Raw genomic sequence first — 17,756 nt, 5'->3', positions numbered from 1 at the left:
GTCAGATGGGCATGTAATTGCATGGAGCAACAGTCAGAAAGCACGTGTTGTACTTTTGTTATATTTGTTGAAAAGGGAGAGAGGAGTTTTTGGCCATCTTTCGTAGTGATGTAGAGCTTCAGCTGCTGTGGCTAACTGAACCCAAACACTTTTTGACTTTACCTATTGTTCTGGAGTGACTAACAATGGTGTCTTGATGATGTTTTCTGTTAAACTCTATTTTCAAAGGATCTAGCTGCTCTCCCTTCACCCTGAAAATATGAAGTGTTTTCAAATTTTGGGGGCAAAAGGAAGCGTTTGGCACCTTAGCAGCTGACAACTGAATAAAGACTATTTCATGCTCATTATCTAGTTATGTGAAGACCCAAATACATCATAATAAGGAAATAGAGACTAGGAGTGCCAAGCTCTTGCCTAACTAGATTTAATCCTGTAGTACACTAGTTTATTTCTAAGCCAAATACAGTAGAGAGTTTGCAAACTTCCAGTGTTGAGTCTATTTTAGGGTGGTATAGTGCCAAGAGCATCATCCAGTATTGTAAGTTCGTGTTATAGTGTGACTGAGCACTTACCTTTTTATGCTGTTTTCTGTGAAGATGGTTTTTAAATCTTTTCTCTGAGTTTCAGGTTTTAACTTATTGCATCTTCAAGTGGTAAGAGCACAACATCTCTGCTGTAACTAATCTCCTAAACAGGACAAGTGTAAAATGCATTTTAAAATGCATTTTAAAACATACCCACAAATCCAGGAAAATCCGAACTTACCCTGTGATTTAAAGAAAGCAACAAGTAGTAATTACTTACTGTGTTTTCAATGTGACTGTTGTGGGGGTTTTTTTACATCTGTGGTTGTGGTCGAAGCAGAGAGACTGAACATCAGCATCAGGTAGACTTCTGATTTTATGTCAAATTTGTTTTATTCTTAGGATATGATCAGCTTCATTGACCTTTTTTTGAGAGAAATAGAGTAGGTTAGCTTTTGAATGAGAAGAATACTGTTCACTGCAAACTTAAATAAGGAGAGTATAAGCTTGCTTGTTTATTCTCTTTTCCCTCTCCGAAATGAGAGGTAATAATTCCTTTTTGGTAAATCTTCTGGGTAATGGTCACAACAGTGATCATTTACCAAAGCACTAGTAACATATCAACACAAAATAGTGCTATGCCTGAGCATCTCTAGAGCGCCTGTACAGGACTGTCCCTGAAAGCCTGGAGTTTCGCCATAAAAACAATCTCTTGAAATTTCAAGAGAGTCTCATGTTCTTCTCTAATAGTAGATGACAAGCAGCACATTTGTAGACAATCTAAGCAGACACAGCTTCTTATGTTCACAGTTGCCGAAGTTTAAGAATTACTTTTGAACAGTGCTTTCAAAAAGTGTGTATGATTTCATCACACCTCTCTGTCGTAGATACTTAGATGTTTTCTGTGAAATTTGTAATCTCTGATGAAGTAACGTTCCTTTGAACCTTCTCCTAAACAACTAAACTTTGTATGGAAAAATTGCAGTTAGTAAAAAATTCTTCTGGCAAAATTTTAACTTTTACACTAGATAAATGACTTGTGCTATGGAGTGGCGTCACAGGGATAGACACATTGGTTATAGCTACGGGGGGGCAGTGGAAGGCGTAAGTGTGTTTCCCAGTTCTGCCTCCCCCCAGACCATTCTCTGTGCAGTGCTGTGAGAACAGGTGAGCCTGATGTTTGAGGACAGTACTAGCCAGAGCACTGGGTTTGCCTTCCTGTGGAGAAAACTGCTTACTGCATCTCCAGTGGCTTGGAACAAAGTGATGCTACTTGTAAAATAAAGAAATGCCAAACTGGAGCCTGCATATGCATGTCTGCTTGCTTTCATTCTCAAAACTATGTGTTTGTCAGGCTTCAGCGATGGCATCTGAAACTGTTTCTCTCTTGTGTGTTTTTCCTCTCTAGATCATGAAGGCCAGTGTCTTTCAGAGCTTTCTACTTGTTTTTCCTGTCAAACATAATTGCTCAGGAGCAGACGTATTAACCTAAACTAACTGTTGTTTGTTATTCTTTTCTTCTGTAGTTCTTGTTTGAGTAATTAAGATAATACAACTTAGTAAAAAGAAATAACACTGAGTGTTGTGGGTTTTTCATGCTAATCCTGCAGCTAACAGATAAGAATTATTGATTGTTTGGCCAAACATTGTTTTATTTATTATTTCTGTGCTACTTTCCTAGGAATCGTAACTGAAAAGAAACCAGTAGAATTGCAGACGTGACAATGGCATCTACTGTAATCAGTTCAGTTCCTACCACTGCATCTCGTTTTGCTTTACTACAAGTCGAAAGCGATTCTGATTCAGAGCATGGAAAAGGAAGAAGTGGACAAGGTGCCAGTAGATCTCAAGCTTCAGGGGGAAGATCATCTGCAAATGAGAAAAAAAGGCAGAAAAGGAGAAAAAGGAAAGAACAGCAGCAGAGTGAGGCCAATGAGGTAATATTTTTAGTGGGGGGTGAGGTTGTTAGCTGGTAAGTAATTTTTACTGTCCCCAACAAGTCACTCTTTTGTTTTCTTATAAAAGAAATGCTATGTAGTCATAGAAACTGCAGTTTTTTTCTTTATTAAGAATTCCTTATATAAAGTAGAATCTCTCTACTATACAAGTTAAACTTCCTATGAGAATAAATTGCTAGTTTTTATCTTGAACAGCTCCGCTTCAATTACTAATTTCTGATGAAGGACATGACCTCTCTAAAAGGTAATTGGTAGGAGACAGAAGTTAGTACATCATCAGTTCTAGCTGCCTGTTTGGACTGCCAGCATCTTAAAATTCAGAGGAGCTTTCAAGTTTGGGGTTTTTTTCCCAGGTTAGTTAGACCTACCTGCCCTGTCTGAAGACCTTAAATCTGGTTTCCTAAGTTGTAATTTTCAGATCTATCTGTCACTCTAGTGCCTTAATCTATTACATCTAGAGTGGCCCCCCCTTCTTTTTTTTCTGTGAGCTGTGGGGCAGAGTGAAGAAGTGATGATCTTCTGACACTGGGATTCATAAACCTCAGATGAAGTGGAAATTAAGAAGTGAGACGGAATTGTTCCAAGATTCTGGGAACTGGAGTTCTAGATTGCTGTGTCTAACGATCTGAGGACTTTTCTGCCTGAAACTGTACACATCTCTTATGAAATTTAGTATGTGAAACAAACAAAAACCCCCAAGCCCATCTTTTTTTTTTAGTGTTTATTGAACTTAAAATCTTAGATTTTAGTGGTTACAGTAATGCTCAGTGATTTTTTTTTTTCAGCTTGATGCTCTTTTTGTGTGGAAGTCTTCAGTAAGCATACCCAGATGTTTCTTTGTCTGCCTTAACACCATGAAAACTTTTAAGGCCATCAAGATAATTGTGTGCATGCATATGCATTGCCTGTATTTCCAGAAACTCATTTGCATGGAAATGCTACTTATTCTTGTGATGGCAGAGAGTCAAGTAAGGGCTGACTCATTTTTCTCCACCCAGCATGTACCATGGCTATACTCTACCGAAATTATAGATCAGAATGGCCCGTACTGGCACTGTGATCTGGAGAAGGAAGAGGAGGTTGTAGTGCTAGCGCAGGCAGCAAGTGAGACAGTAGCAAAGCAAAGGACTATGTGGAGGGGAGGGAAAACAACTTTGAACACAAGTTAGCTCTTCAGATTTGTTAGAAGTATTTTCAGCTGGTAGTATGTATTTACTCTTTTATTGTTTTTTGTTATGCGCCTGTGCTGTTTCTTCTCCCCACTTTCCTGTAATTGTACCCTATAGTATGTATATCAAATGTGATTAAAGAAAAGTTTATCCCTAACTACAGAGTAAGTACCTTACTCAGTCATATGTCTGAATGCCTTTTTTTCAGTCTATTTTCTATAGTCCAGTTCTGTATACTTGTCAACATTTCAATCAATGTTAAAAATAATTGTTTTTCAGCTCAGAAACCTTGCTTTTAAGAAGATTCCTCAGAAATCCTCACATGGAGGCTGTCTATCTCAGCACGAACAAAAACTACAGACTGCCATGCAGAAGGATTCCCAGGAAGAAAATTGGCAGGAGTGGAGACAAAGGGACGAGCAGGTACAGTTTACTGTGTTTAGGTGTCTTTGGATTGCCTGAAATACATTTCTCCATGAAGTTAAGTCTCATCAACAGAGAGAGATGCCCAGAGAGGAAGCAACAAAGTACTGCCACGTAGAAGGATAGGTTCAGTGGAAATTCAGGCCACATCTTCTGTCAGATGTAGTTTAGAGCTGCTTACACACCTCATAGCTGGACTGTGAATAGTGGAGTCTGGTGAGAGGAATTTCTGTCATTTGGACAAGTAAAAGTATTACCATGGCAGAATGGTAAAATGCTGTGGTGGGACCAAAGCTGGAGATTTTTGATAGAGCAGTGTATGGATATGCAATATGGAACCATAATAGGCCAGGCTTGCTAAGTTATGTTAGGCGTGAAATAACTAGTTTCTTTCTAGGTATGAAAGAACACTTGTGCTTTGAGTGTTGACTGTCCTTTAGCACCCTAGGGTAGTCCTGTCAGCATAAGAACCTCTGTTTTTTTGATGTTGGAACATCTTTTTGCTAATAATATTGTTAGCAAGGTTCATTAATGCTTGAAGAATATAATAGAGACAAAGAAAAGACCTGCTGTGCCTGTATGAATGTTTTCACTGTGTTTCTTCTTGCCAAAGCTACCACAAGCAGAAATTACACCATGCGAGGCACTTAATTCAAAACAGTAAAATAATCTTTACCTTGAACAAATACAGGGCAGTGATGTCAGTTAGGAAGAGTACTCCAGAGTTAAAACTCGCCTTTTTGGTTCCTTGCTTGCATTCAGGAATGTCATGGATGGTTTGCGGTTCAACTATTTTAGGCAAAAATAGCATAGATGAACAAAAAGAATTTGTTTTAGTGCCTTTTTTCATATGCTGCTTAACAGAATATTTTGGTACACTTTTTCCTAGATTCCTTTTACATAATTGTCTGCTATGCACTCATTCACTGCGGATGATAGTTTGGGCTGTCTTGTTATACTTGGAGATGCCTTTCGGAGTATTTAACTTGGCTCAAAGTTTTTGAAGACAAATTGTTAATAAGTGACACCAGCTAGTGTTAAAGTGTTTCAAGAAGCTTTTGAGCTTCTACGCTGGCAGCTACTAGGGTGTTACGTACTTTTACAGCAAAATTTTCAACTTATGTCTCTTCAAAAAATGGTGCTGAACTGCTTCTAGTTACACTGAAGACATGGTGCAGAAAGCCATAATGACAAAAATGGACATTTGGACACTGTCCTCAATATTTCTCACTGTTGCTCATGCCTTGGTATAGGTGTCTCCTTAAACAGAGTATAATCAAGTTCTTAACGTTCCAGGCTTCTACATGGTTTTCCTAGCAGTGGATCTAATAATCATCTTAAATTTCCAGAGCTCGTTATCTTCAGAAATAGGTTTTTAAGTTATAGATTTACTTTGTTCAGCACTTGCAGCTTTCTTATTCTGTGTGGTACAAAGCAATTATTTCAGGTGTAAAAAAATTAGTCTAATTACCAAGTGGTGAAATGGTCAGACAAAGTAAATTCAGTTGTAATCAATCCTTACCAGTTTTGATCTTACTGACATATAGCTATGAAATTGCTGTAAGATTCTTTTATTTTAAAAATAACTTCAGTTACCATAATTGAAATATATGTGACATTTTAGAGGTACAGTGTGGACTGTGAATATGTTTTCCTACAAATCCTGTGCTAGCTTAGCTTTTGCTACAGAAAACATTCAGTAAAATGGTTGACACTGGCATGATTTTGCATTGTTGCACTGCTGATATTTTGTAAACATGAAATAATAATCATTTTAAGTTATTGTATGGCTTTGACACTATAGGTTTTGAGGCAAGCATGGCAGTTAGACTGAGCGTTTTTTGGTTCATAAATGGCTTAAAGCATTGGGTTTTAGACTTCAAAGTGCCAAAAAGTTGCCCAAACTGCTTTAAAGTTACTTTTGACTTCATCCAGAAACTCATAAAAATGTAATACTGGAATGTGATGGGTGGAAGGGGAAATTGCTACATGTTGTTCTGAGATGGGAATCACAATCAAACAATTTGCCACAGCTCAAAGCATATATACGGACTGCAAGTCTCAATAGGATATTATTAATAAAATAGGCATAATAAATTTCCTTTTAAAACTCTTGGTTTGCTGTAGATTCTGACCATGTATTACAGCACGGGCAGGTATTAATTTAGATTGTGGGGGTTTTTTTCTTATATGAGGGGGGAAAGAAGGACGCAAGTCAAAACAGTGAGGAATTTAGTCTAATATGGCATATGCGTTTTTAGGCTCCTCAGGAGAATTACTGAAAGCCTGTGAGTCCTCACTGATTTCCACAGTAGCCTACTAGTAAAGCAGTAAAGGGCTTGTGACCTGAAATCAAAATTAGGAAGTAACCACCACTGTCTCACATAGAACCATAAGCCTTCAATATCAACAGCTGTGCTTTATTACTTCTATTTAATATTATCACTAACAGTTTGAGTAGTAATTTGTTCTATTATCTGAAATCTTGTCGCCCAAATTGTCATAACAGCTCCATTTCAGGACACGCATTCAAAAGAAAGTAGCATTATTTTTCAGAGTAATGAGTTAGCCTTTGTCTGTCACTTCTATGAAATTGTTACTCGTTCTGTTCTGTAAGACTATGATTTGAAGAATCCATAGACAACTCTGATTTAAAGAACTGATCTTAAGGCAAATTGGATTACATAAGGTGCAAATAGTAACGACTTGATGCTTTGAGTGTAGTGATGAGTGAGGAAAAGCATATGCTTTGGAGCAGGTCTGAAAAGGCGAATCTGCTGAGCAGCGATCTGTCTAGCTGATCGAGCACAGGGACTCAGGGCTGAGACGTTACTGAGGGCAGGAAGTCATTTTTTCCTGACACTCGCTCAAAATGTGGCCCATTCAGTTTTATCCAAACAGTTCATGAGGAGATGGGGCAGGCGCTTGTCTAGCTTTGTGAAAGAATTTAATCAATCTCGTGGGTAACTCTAGGCTCGCTTTATTCAGCAACTCAGAGTTGGGGCATCACCCCAGTGAGTGGCAAAGTACACAGCGCATGTTCTTAGTATATAGAGTTTTCTTTTCTAACATTGTGTAACTAGGTAAAGTCCTCAGTGTTTTCCATAGCTCCTCAGTTTTTCGTTCTTCATTGATCAAAAGTTCTATTCAAGTCCTCTGTTTCAGCAATTCTTGTATTCATTTCACTTCTTTCAAATCCATCCCGGTTGCCTCAGTCCTCGGTTGCTTGGGTCACAGGATGAGGATCACCTTTGAAATCCTAGGGAAACTTGAGTTGTTCTATTCTATTCTACATCTACTTCAAACAGATAAAAATTCATCTATTCTAGGTTAATCAACAATCTAACCTTTAAATATAGCCAAATTTCTGTTGATTCGGCCTGACTGGGGTTTAGGCCAGCCCTGGTAAGAGCTATACAAAGATAAATGAGCAGCTTTTGTTTCACACTCCCCTGTATCAATAACTAAAACAATATTCTGTTCTCTAATGTTGCAAACAGTAAGAAGTTTAAGGCTTATGATTAATTCTTCTAGAGTTTCTGTGTAGTGTTCTTAACTGACTTAATGAAATTTGGGATATTCACGCTCCCAGCTCTTCCCTCTCCCTTCCTCTGACTGCAGTGTGATTTACATCTGCACCATTCTATCCCACTGAAGATGCTTTACGTGTACTCGGGGATGTTCATGGTACACATGTACTGTTGACACAAAGTTGTCTGTCTTAGCCATTTAGCAGGGAGGTCCTGCTCCTCTCAGCCCATGGCATCTTGAATTCTGACAGAGAATGAAGTCTTGTGTGGAGGGTGTTAAAGTCCTTAGCAGCTGTTGCTCAGGTACCAGCTGCTTGTATCATTACCACCACTTTAGGAATGTAACTTTCATAGGGTCTATCTATACCTTTTTAGGAACTTGTTACATTAAAGGCAGAGATAAAAGGTAGAGGGAAAAGCCATACTTAGGTTAGAGTGGTACGTGTTAAAGGAAGAATCAGTTAAACTGTCTTGAAGCCCACAATAGCATTACTCTTAAAATTAGCAAGAGATGGTAGTTAAAACTTCCAGGAGGTTCGTGTAGAAGGAAGGAGTTGTAAGGTATTCTTTGGAGATGAAGATAAGTGTTGGAAACTTACAGAAAGACAGGGGACCAGCTGCAAAGTGGATTCAGCAGACTTGAGAATGCAGACTTCCCACCCCAAACAGCATTATTCTACATCTGTGATGGGTTTTTGAAAGGGCTGTTTGACAGAATACCTTGTTTAGACAAGGTTGTGTCATGTTTGTTAGTACTTTTAACTAGTCTGCTGTCCCTGTCATTAAGTTATGCTGACAATATTATAAGATTTAATAAAAGCACCTCTGCTTTGACTTGGAGAAACTGATCGGCAGGAATGTTCAAGCTGCAACTGGCATATGCTTATCTGCGAGGAGCGACAGGAGTTCGAGTTCTTCAGATTCGGAAGACATGAAATCCTAGCCTCTCGGCTCTGTAGTTTCCCTTGTCCAGTAATACAATACTGATAATGAAGAGGTGAAATTTAAATGGTATGCTGCAAGGGATGCTGGTACTCAGCAGTGGTGAGAACAGCATCTCCCTGCTTCTGCAAATGTTAGCTCCATGAAGAGCAGCTCTCAGTTCATGAAGAGTTCCTCTTTTCATATTTATCCTCCAAATTACCATATTGCCTGGCACTTCACTTCTAAAGGATTGTCAACGTTTCTCTTAATTATGGAGCTATTATGTAAATGTCATGGTCTTTCTTCAGCAAAGCTTTAAGAGACTTGTGCATGGATCTCAATTTCTTACAACTACTAGACGCACTCCAGAGGTTGCCTATTGGCTGTGCCCTCCAGTGCCTAAGCAAAGGAAAAGTTGTTTCTAGATGTTTGGATAGGTTTAAATGGTAGTGAGCCTACAGCTGTGTGTACTGAGACAGTCACACTATGCATAGAAGCAAGACTGAATATGCCTGGGAAACTATGGGGTGGTGACTGGATTTGAGAATATTCAGGTCTAAAGCTCTCAACTCCACTGCTGCTTAGAAGTAGTGATCTTTGTACAGCCAGCCCTGCACTGAATGACTGCCAGGTAAGTAAATTATGATAGGGGTATTGTTGTACTAGAGATCACAGAGTGCAACTTCTGTGCAGTCATTTAATAGTTAATATTATGGTAGTACTAATTCTTGATAATTATTCAGGAGTTAAATTAGCACTTCTAGACAGACAAAGGTGAAAATCCTAAGTTCATCTTTCTGAGTTTACCTTATTTTTTGTGTGTACTTGTTCTCTTCTCAGTGGTCTTTTTTTTGAATCCCCGTTCTGTCTTTTTAATCATGTTCATGTTGAGTTTTTCAGTGTGGTAGACTATAGGGACTAACTTGTGGTAGGTAACTACCATTGTCAGATGGGATTCAACAGCTGTAGGCAAAAACATTTCATTGATTTGTGGGGGGGAATTTCAGTCAATATTGTCAGTTACCGAACTTCTAAGTACTGATCCTGATAAATACTTAAAACACCTCTGACTGCTGCATAACTCTTCCTCCCCTCTCTTTGTTCTCCAGTCCCCTCACTGCAGGCAACAAGCAGGGCAGGAGCTGGCGACCCTTTCCTGGGGGTCCCTCTGTGGCATTGCCTCCCACCTCACCACTCACTGCCATGCCTGCAGCCCTTTGGGGTTCTGAGGCACCTCAAGCCTGGGCATTGCAGGGGACTGTGGTTCTTCCTGCCTCCGCAGCTACAAAAAGCTTGCCAGTGTGGTCCAGTGCAATCCATCAATGCTAAGCTTATCCAGAAACCAAAGGGGAAGCTAGGAGTGACAGCACCCCAAAGTCTGAGTGCAATCCGGTAGCAGTTCATGCTGAGAGCACTGTTTTACTGTATTTCAAAGAGCTGCTTGGAAAGGGCTGGTTTACTGTGGGGAAAATCTAGAAGCCACTCTTTGGTTTTTCTCTTAAGCAAGGCTGATAACACAAATTCCTTAACAGACAAGAAGAATGTGTGTGCTTTTATGCCATATAATGACTCTCTTCTAGTGACATATACAGCGTATGAGGGCTTGTAAGCCTTTCTCAGAACATGGTTCCTATAAACAAAAAAGCTTGCAAAGTATGTTAAAACCAACGAAGTCATTTATTCACTTATAACAGCTATTGTTGTTCATTCTGGAGTGAAAGAAAAGGAGCTCAGTTTGAAATTCAAAGAACAAGAAAATGATGGTTAAAGTAATTTTACTAATTATTATCTCAGGGGCATGAAAAGGAGAGAGCAATGATGAAGAATAAGGCTTCCATTTGGCAGCACATCACAAGGGGATTGTAGTGAATCCTTAGAACAGTAAATCAAAGGAGCAGAGTTTTGCATACGGAACAACAATACAGATGGTTAATTTTGCTGTGAACAGTAACATAGATTATTAGCTTTTTATACACTTAGATTACCCACTATCTACCTCAACCGCAGCATATATTCTCTAGGTAACTCTCCTGTTTTGGCTTCACTGAACTGTGGCTGGAACAAGTCTTCTCAATTCAATCCTTCCACTCCTGCTGCAGATGAGGTTGGACTTCCCGACTTTCCTGTAACACAATTTAGAAGAGCTAGCCCATCCTTCATTCCTGTTGTGGTGTTCCTAGTTCTTAACAGCTTACACCTGGAAAGCTTCAAATTTTCTTTGCATCTCCCAAGTACACCTACATACTTCCTTTCCTCAAATGAAAAACATGTTGAAATAATTCATGTCATCTTAGTTCTGCTCTCCTTTTAAGAAGAAAATAGTGTACTTAATCTTTTCTGTGCAGTGGAGGAGTGCTTAGACTTTCTGGTGCTTTACAGTGTCCATTTCCATCCTTTAATGTTGTCTGGTTTCCATGTTTCAGATTAAAAATAAAAATATTTTAAAGAGATCTCATGTAAATATCAAGATGGTAACTGTATTACATAAAGTTGTGCACAAGTTACACTTACATCCATCACAAAGTTTCCCGAAGCAAGATATTTCATTACTTACATTCCAAAAAGGTATATTAGCTGTTAATAATGCCATAGGACACATCAGTGAAATTCAGCTTTTTGGCAGTTGTAGTGATAGGTGAATTGAAACTGAAATTTTAGTGTGGTCTTGGTGGCTTTTTCTCCTTTTTTTTTTAACAACCTAGTCACATGCCGTGTGTTAATTTTGTTTCTTCAGCTGACATCTGAAATGTTTGAAGCTGATCTTGAAAAAGCACTGCTGCTAAGCAAACTGGAATACGAAGAGCACAAAAAGGTATTTGCAGAGTTCACCCTGATGTAAAAGCTGTGCAAGTCTGAGGCTTGAATTCTTAAAGAAAAACTCTTAGAAGTACAATTTTCTTCATGTAAATTGCTTGCTTACACTGTTCAGATGCTTAAGACTTCAGAGAAATACTGGATTTGAAAGAAATCATATATCGTAGTATTGAGTGGGCATTGGTTGTGTGGGTTGGTTTGTTTTTAACAGGCCTGTAAAGGTGGAAAATTAGCTTTACTTTATCAAAATTTTGGCATATAAATGCACGGAAATTTTAAGAGTACAAGAAGAGATCTTGACCTTCTTCAGAAATAATCCAGCACACTTGAGGAGCAGGATAATCAAAGCACTGACTTATCTTTAAGCTTTAAAGTGTTAGTTATTAGGTTGAATCATTTGCATTTTTGCTGACATCTTTTCTGTGTTTTGAGTGTAAAATTTTAGTTCTGACAAGCTGTATACATTGTCTTAGCTGGTCAGGATGCTGCTTACTGCTGTTTGCTGTTTACTTCTCTTAAGACTGAACAACTGTTCTGAAAAAGTATGCTTAGAGGAAATTTTCATTTCTAACAGGAAGTTGCTTCTTATTGCAAAAAATCGGGAACCAATTAAATGTTATGAAAATATGTAAATTTAAATATAATTATGCATTATAAAGAAAAATAGCACGTGCCTGTTTTGTGCAAATATTTTTGAAGGGGAGAATACCATAGCTCTTGAAAAAGAAGGATAAATTTGAGGGGTTTTTGTGAGGACAATCTTCAGGCACAGTAGCATAGCATGGGTTATTATAGACTCTTTGAGAATTATCTTTGAATAATTTAAAATACATACTGTATATTTTAAATATACAGTACATGAATACAGTGAATAAATCTTTTTTCTATGGAAAGAAAAGCACTCCAATTTCCATCTTTGCATTCTATATAACAGTTTCTTCTTGAAGATTATTTAATATTAAAGATTATTGTAAATCTTAATTAAACTACTTAGTATTGAAGGTTTTTTAACAGCTGGGACATGAGTTTGATAAGAATGTTAATGTAGATGTGTGGGGAGGTGGGACTGTGTTTCAAATGGCTATCATATACCAGCTGTCTGATTTTCGTAGGAGTGAGGTCACTCGGTAGAGCATTGCTGCACACTAAAAGCTCTCTGACTTGTATGAAATGAGTAAGCATATTTTGAGAATAAAAAGACGGCACAGTAGAACAGTTTGTCTTTTAAAGGAAGTACTCACCTGCATTGTGTAGCACTCTGCCTCCCTGCATTTGACTACTGTATGTTCTTGGGTTATGAGCTTCTTCGTAAAATTCAATGCAGGTGATTGAGGAGGTATTAGGCTGATTGTTCATTTGCTGTTTGGTGAAGAGCAATGCTCTACCTCAGGGAACAGAACGGATTCCTAATTGCTGATAGGTCTTGCACACTCTAAACCAATCCGAAGCCTGCAAATTACTGTTTAGGCTCAAATCTCCTTTACTACACTATCACTTTTTTTTCCTTTATAAAGCCTGGGTGTTGAAGAAAATTATACCAGTGGGAATTTATCTTCTAGGAATATGAAAATGTTGAAAATACTCCACCTCAGCCAAAGTCTGTGAATAAGAAAGAGAAAAAGAACCAGCAAGGAAAAGACAAACCTCTCACTGTGTCTCTGAAAGACTTTCAGTCAGACAGTAATATAGGTATGCCTTATCATACCATGTGAGCTGTTCTCCTTGGAATTTTCGTAGTGTATGTGCTAACAGCAAAATGCCCTCCTGTCTCTGTTCATTAACACTGTGTTTAAACAAACACCAAATGAGTCGCAGTTAGATTTAGACTTGGTAGGACGCACTAAGTGTTCATTATGTAACAGTGGGCTAGTTAGATTAGCAGGAAAAAAGAAGAGGTTAAGGAAAACATAATTCGATGTAGTATCCCTGCAGTGGGTGGTGTTCTCAAACGCTTTTAATGGGACTTTTTTTAATAAACAAAGTGTTTGGGGGTTTTTTGTCTTGCTGAGTTTACACTCCTCAGGCAACTGAGTTTCTCTTGTTTCCTGGGTAGTAGCAAATGACTGCCACTTCTTATGATACTGGCTTTTAAGATGATTAAATATTGAAATAACATATATACTCACTATATGCATAACTTGTATATTTAAAATTTCTTCATCTGTGTCTATAGCGCAGTGATTCTGGAATTTAGTGAAGAAATCAAGCTAGATGCTAGAAAAGGAAGAAAGTAATTTGTTTTCTAAGGGTTTTCTTTTAAGAATGTTTTTATCTAAATCTACAATATTTAGAAGGAAAAAAGATTGAAAGCACAGTAAAATATGAAAGGCATGGAAGGCATTCAGGTATACAGTGAGATACATGCTATAAAAGTCTAAATAGACTTGAAAAGAAACAAACCAACAAATTCCTGAAGTGTCTGTATCAAAGATACAGCCTTCTACTTTAACTGAGGCAAACAAATATGGGATCCTGCTTTTGATTATATAGTCTGAAAGATCTGGGAGAAGATGCAAATACGGGGATTGGTGTAATACACAGCTACAATCTTGGCTTCTAATGCTTTAGCAATGACTTTGTTGTGCCTTTGAGAGGAGAGTTAATGTTGAACTCCAACAGATGTTTTTTTTCCCCCAGTTTTCAAAATGTCTTGTTTCAATAACCAGCTGTACAGGATTTGAGTAGCTTCCTAATGTAGTGTTTTTCCATTCTTTTCAGATAACCTTGCTAAAAAACATGAGGTAAGCCATATTCAAACTAGTTTAAGTTAAAAAAAAAAACCCCTTATGTTTAGAAGGTAACTATTTGGGGGTTTTCCATCTTCTAATGCTTTAGCAATGACTTTGTTGTGCCTTTGAGAGGAGAGTTAATGTTGAACTCCAACAGATGTTTTTTTTCCCCCAGTTTTCAAAATGTCTTGTTTCAATAACCAGCTGTACAGGATTTGAGTAGCTTCCTAATGTAGTGTTTTTCCATTCTTTTCAGATAACCTTGCTAAAAAACATGAGGTAAGCCATATTCAAACTAGTTTAAGTTAAAAAAAAACCCCTTATGTTTAGAAGGTAACTATTTGGGGGTTTTCCATAGCGACAGTCAGTTACACGTTATGATTTTCAGAGACGTATGTCTGCAGTTCTTGTATCTTCAACTTAATACTGGTTTTCTTAGAACTATCTCTTGCTTCCTTAGTTTACAGATAGTCTTTGATGCAACTTGCAAATTTAAAAGCATGTTAAAAAATACAGTTTGTACTATAAAGAGGAGAAGCAAATTAGATGAGGAAGTACTGTGATACTACTGTGTTGTGATGCAGTCCACAAAAATGAAAACTCTGAGAGGGAAGAATAGTTAACAGTGAAATAAAATGTAAGTTAGTGCAAAATTACTGCAGCCCAACTTCATGCTTTAGTGTAATCTCATCATCAGCTAACAGTTAACTGTTAATTTCTAGGCTCTTCATTTGGTATCATATTCTCTAGGTGGAAATTAGTGTCCTCATGGTGCGCTATCTAGATGTAACACTCTGGCTGTGTTGCATGACCCACTGTCTAGGTGTAGTGGTTCTCCATGACTTGAGTTATTTTTTTAAACATGTTGATTCCTAGCTCACTATGAACTTACAACGACTCTTTCTTAACATAGTCCTTACTTTTGACAGGATCTGAACTCTTCCCAGTCTTCGAATCACGATGGAAGATTTTTCAGCAGGCTGGAAGATGATGTTCACAGAATACTTGAAAGAGAGAAAAGGAGAGTCCAGCTCACTGATAACAGTGAAACAGATAATGGCACGTCTTGCGAACACAAGCAGGCATGTAGAACAGCAGTCTTTCTGAAGTGAGGAAATTTGCCAAATGGAGGTTACTCAGTTATCAAAAGGGAGCACCTGAATAGAAGAAAGCAAAATCAAAAGCATGACAGTATTAAAGAATTAAAAATCCCAACACAAATATTTTTCTCTATGTAAAGAGGTGTTTAAATGACTTTATTTTTTAACATGAAACACTTGTGATTGAAATAACTCTTGCTCCACAGAACATGCCAATATTTATTGTTGCTTTTCTTTTGGTATCTATTCACATAGTTTAGTTTTGATCAAAACTTCTTTTCTTTAACAAATAAGTAAGGTGCCTTTCCCAAGCATCAAGTTTACATTACTAAAGGATGTTTTCTTGCTTATAGAAGAGTGTTTTGAAAGATGGGAAAATGGAACAACTAAAGCTCGAGCTTGAAAAGAAAGATGCAGAAATTGAGCAACTGAAAAAGACAATAACTGAGTGGGAGGTATGTAGATGGTAATACCTTCACATGGTAGGAAAAAAATTAACATTATTATTCATTTGAAACAAAGTATTTATCAAAATGTGACCAATCTGTAGAAGCGCTTCTGACTGGCCACAGATTACGTGTTTACAGGGCAAATTACTCTGTGAGTACCATGTGAAGAAGTCTTTCTTGGTAAGTAAGTTAAGCATCTGAAAATAAACAAAAGAATCAAGACAAAGCATTCAGAAATAATATGTGGCATATCATTCACTACTAGTTTTCTAGTATTGCTATTGTTGGGGTCAGTAAAGAAGTAATCTAAGACTAGGCAAGATCTTCAGCCTTGGAAATTAGCTCTGCTTTGAACAGGAAGTTGGACTTTCCTGGGTTTTCTCTAATCTGTTTATTTTTTAAATTCTGTTCAGCTTTTCCTGCGTTTAAGAGCTACATATTGTTGGGGGTTTTTGTAGGTTCAGTGCAGTATTTGGAGTGGTTAAAGAAATCAATGAATATTTTGTCAGGTTCCTTTAAAGAATGAAGTCCTGTGTTTTGTTCTCTTTTCCTATTACGTACTTTTGAAATTGGAAATCGGATTCACCATATGCTAAAACACACCAGGAAAAAAAGACTTAATTATTACATGGTTTTGTTGTATACCAGAGTAGCTGGGGAAGATGTCTGTGGTTCCTTGTTTTCAGTCCATGTTCGCATAGCCTGGATAGCATCTAGCACAAAAAGGGCGAGATTTCCACGAGGAACTGGCATTCTAACAAAATACAGTAAAGCAGCATAGAATTACTGTAAATTATTTTATTTTTATTCATTGCTTCATGTAGACTGAGCAGGTTGACAGATTTGGAGTTTTCATGTGTCAAAGAAGTACTTTTACTGGTAGTAATACGGACATGAACTTAAAATTTTAACAGCTGTTTTTACTGTGTACTGAAGTTGGAATGCCCACATGAATTTTAAAGCATAAACCCATTTGTTTTTAACCCCTATAAGCACTTGATCACATTTGACAGAATAAACACAATGCATAAGGATCTGGGTGAGGTGATGGACAATGGTAGAGCTGTTTAATTTTAGGGACTTGTCCAGAGACCTTTATAGTGTTTGAGATGGCCATGGAAGGTCTGGCTTAAATGTACGTTCATTATCCTCAAACTAACTGGTGTGATCCTTGAAGTGGAAGATAGTAGCTTCTTTATGTCTGAAATTAAACTTTTTCAAGACCTGCAAGAGCACACTGAATGAACTGACTTGTGACAGAAAAAATAAGTTTACGGCTAAGATACGTGACTAGAATTGACATTGGTGACCAGTTAAGGAAAAGACTGACTTAAAAAGGGGGTGATATGAGACATATTGGAAAAATCAGCAAAAAAAAGGTTCTTGAGTAACTGTGAACAGAGTTGAAAAGGAAAAACTGTAACATAATAAATGAATAAAACAGTCTGTAGAGCAGCGGGGCCTTGTCCTGCTTGCCAAGCAATACAGCTACTTGTTCATATTATTTTGGTACCTAGGAAGTGCGTTATAATTGCTGTAACTCTTCAGGGCAGAAAACACAAAGCCCTTGATGCAGCAGGCACACTAGTGGTGGTTCCTGCACTGCTGATGCATTGACACAACCTCCTTGTTTTGACTTGCTCTAAGACTCGTGCTTGCCTTTTGTTCTCCAGTCTCGGTTATCAGGCCATTTCTTCTGCTGTGTATTCCTTGCTTTGGCTGCGGCTCAGTTAAGACATAGGTGATCTTAAACATCCTTTCCAACCTCAATGATTCTAGGATTAGACTTGCTGCAGAAGTCATCGTTTTAAACTTTAAGTCTGACTCTTAAGTCATGCTGAGTTTATAGAATACTTTTTATAGTGGAGTATACATGTAATAATTCAATCTTTACAACAGGCAAAGTATAAAGAAGTAAAAACAAGAAATGCACGGCTTCTGAAGATGATGCAAGAAGGTGAAAGTAAGTAGAGAGTTCTATCAGGAAACTTAAATGTTCTTTTTAAAACATGGAATGAACTTGCAATGCAACTTTGTAAAAAATAACTTGACCGAAAGAGGGCTGTAAAGAACAAGAAGCTATTAATTTGCTGTGACTCCCGTGAACTACAGAACTGGGTGGATGACAGTACGGCA

At 37.7% G+C, this 17,756-nt stretch overlaps 1 protein-coding gene across 1 annotated transcript in view; it reads left to right on the top strand.

Annotated features, from left to right (window-relative positions):
* The first annotated feature begins 841 nt into the window (after positions 1 to 841).
* Positions 842 to 17,756, top strand: part of GKAP1 (G kinase anchoring protein 1) — a 21,047-nt gene continuing 4,132 nt past the window's right edge. The window contains exons 1-9 of the mRNA XM_010144979.1: positions 842 to 886; positions 2,206 to 2,461; positions 3,931 to 4,074; positions 11,263 to 11,340; positions 12,902 to 13,022; positions 14,061 to 14,083; positions 15,001 to 15,153; positions 15,525 to 15,626; positions 17,520 to 17,583. Of these exons, the coding sequence (XP_010143281.1) occupies positions 2,249 to 2,461; positions 3,931 to 4,074; positions 11,263 to 11,340; positions 12,902 to 13,022; positions 14,061 to 14,083; positions 15,001 to 15,153; positions 15,525 to 15,626; positions 17,520 to 17,583 (898 nt within the window). The 5' untranslated portion in view covers positions 842 to 886; positions 2,206 to 2,248. The remainder of the gene's footprint in view (positions 887 to 2,205; positions 2,462 to 3,930; positions 4,075 to 11,262; positions 11,341 to 12,901; positions 13,023 to 14,060; positions 14,084 to 15,000; positions 15,154 to 15,524; positions 15,627 to 17,519; positions 17,584 to 17,756) is intronic.

This window comes from Buceros rhinoceros, unplaced genomic scaffold (assembly GCF_000710305.1).
Source record: "Buceros rhinoceros silvestris isolate BGI_N320 unplaced genomic scaffold, ASM71030v1 scaffold12781, whole genome shotgun sequence".
Lineage (NCBI taxonomy): Eukaryota > Metazoa > Chordata > Aves > Bucerotiformes > Bucerotidae > Buceros > Buceros rhinoceros.
This window is presented reverse-complemented; position numbering and strand designations above follow the sequence as displayed.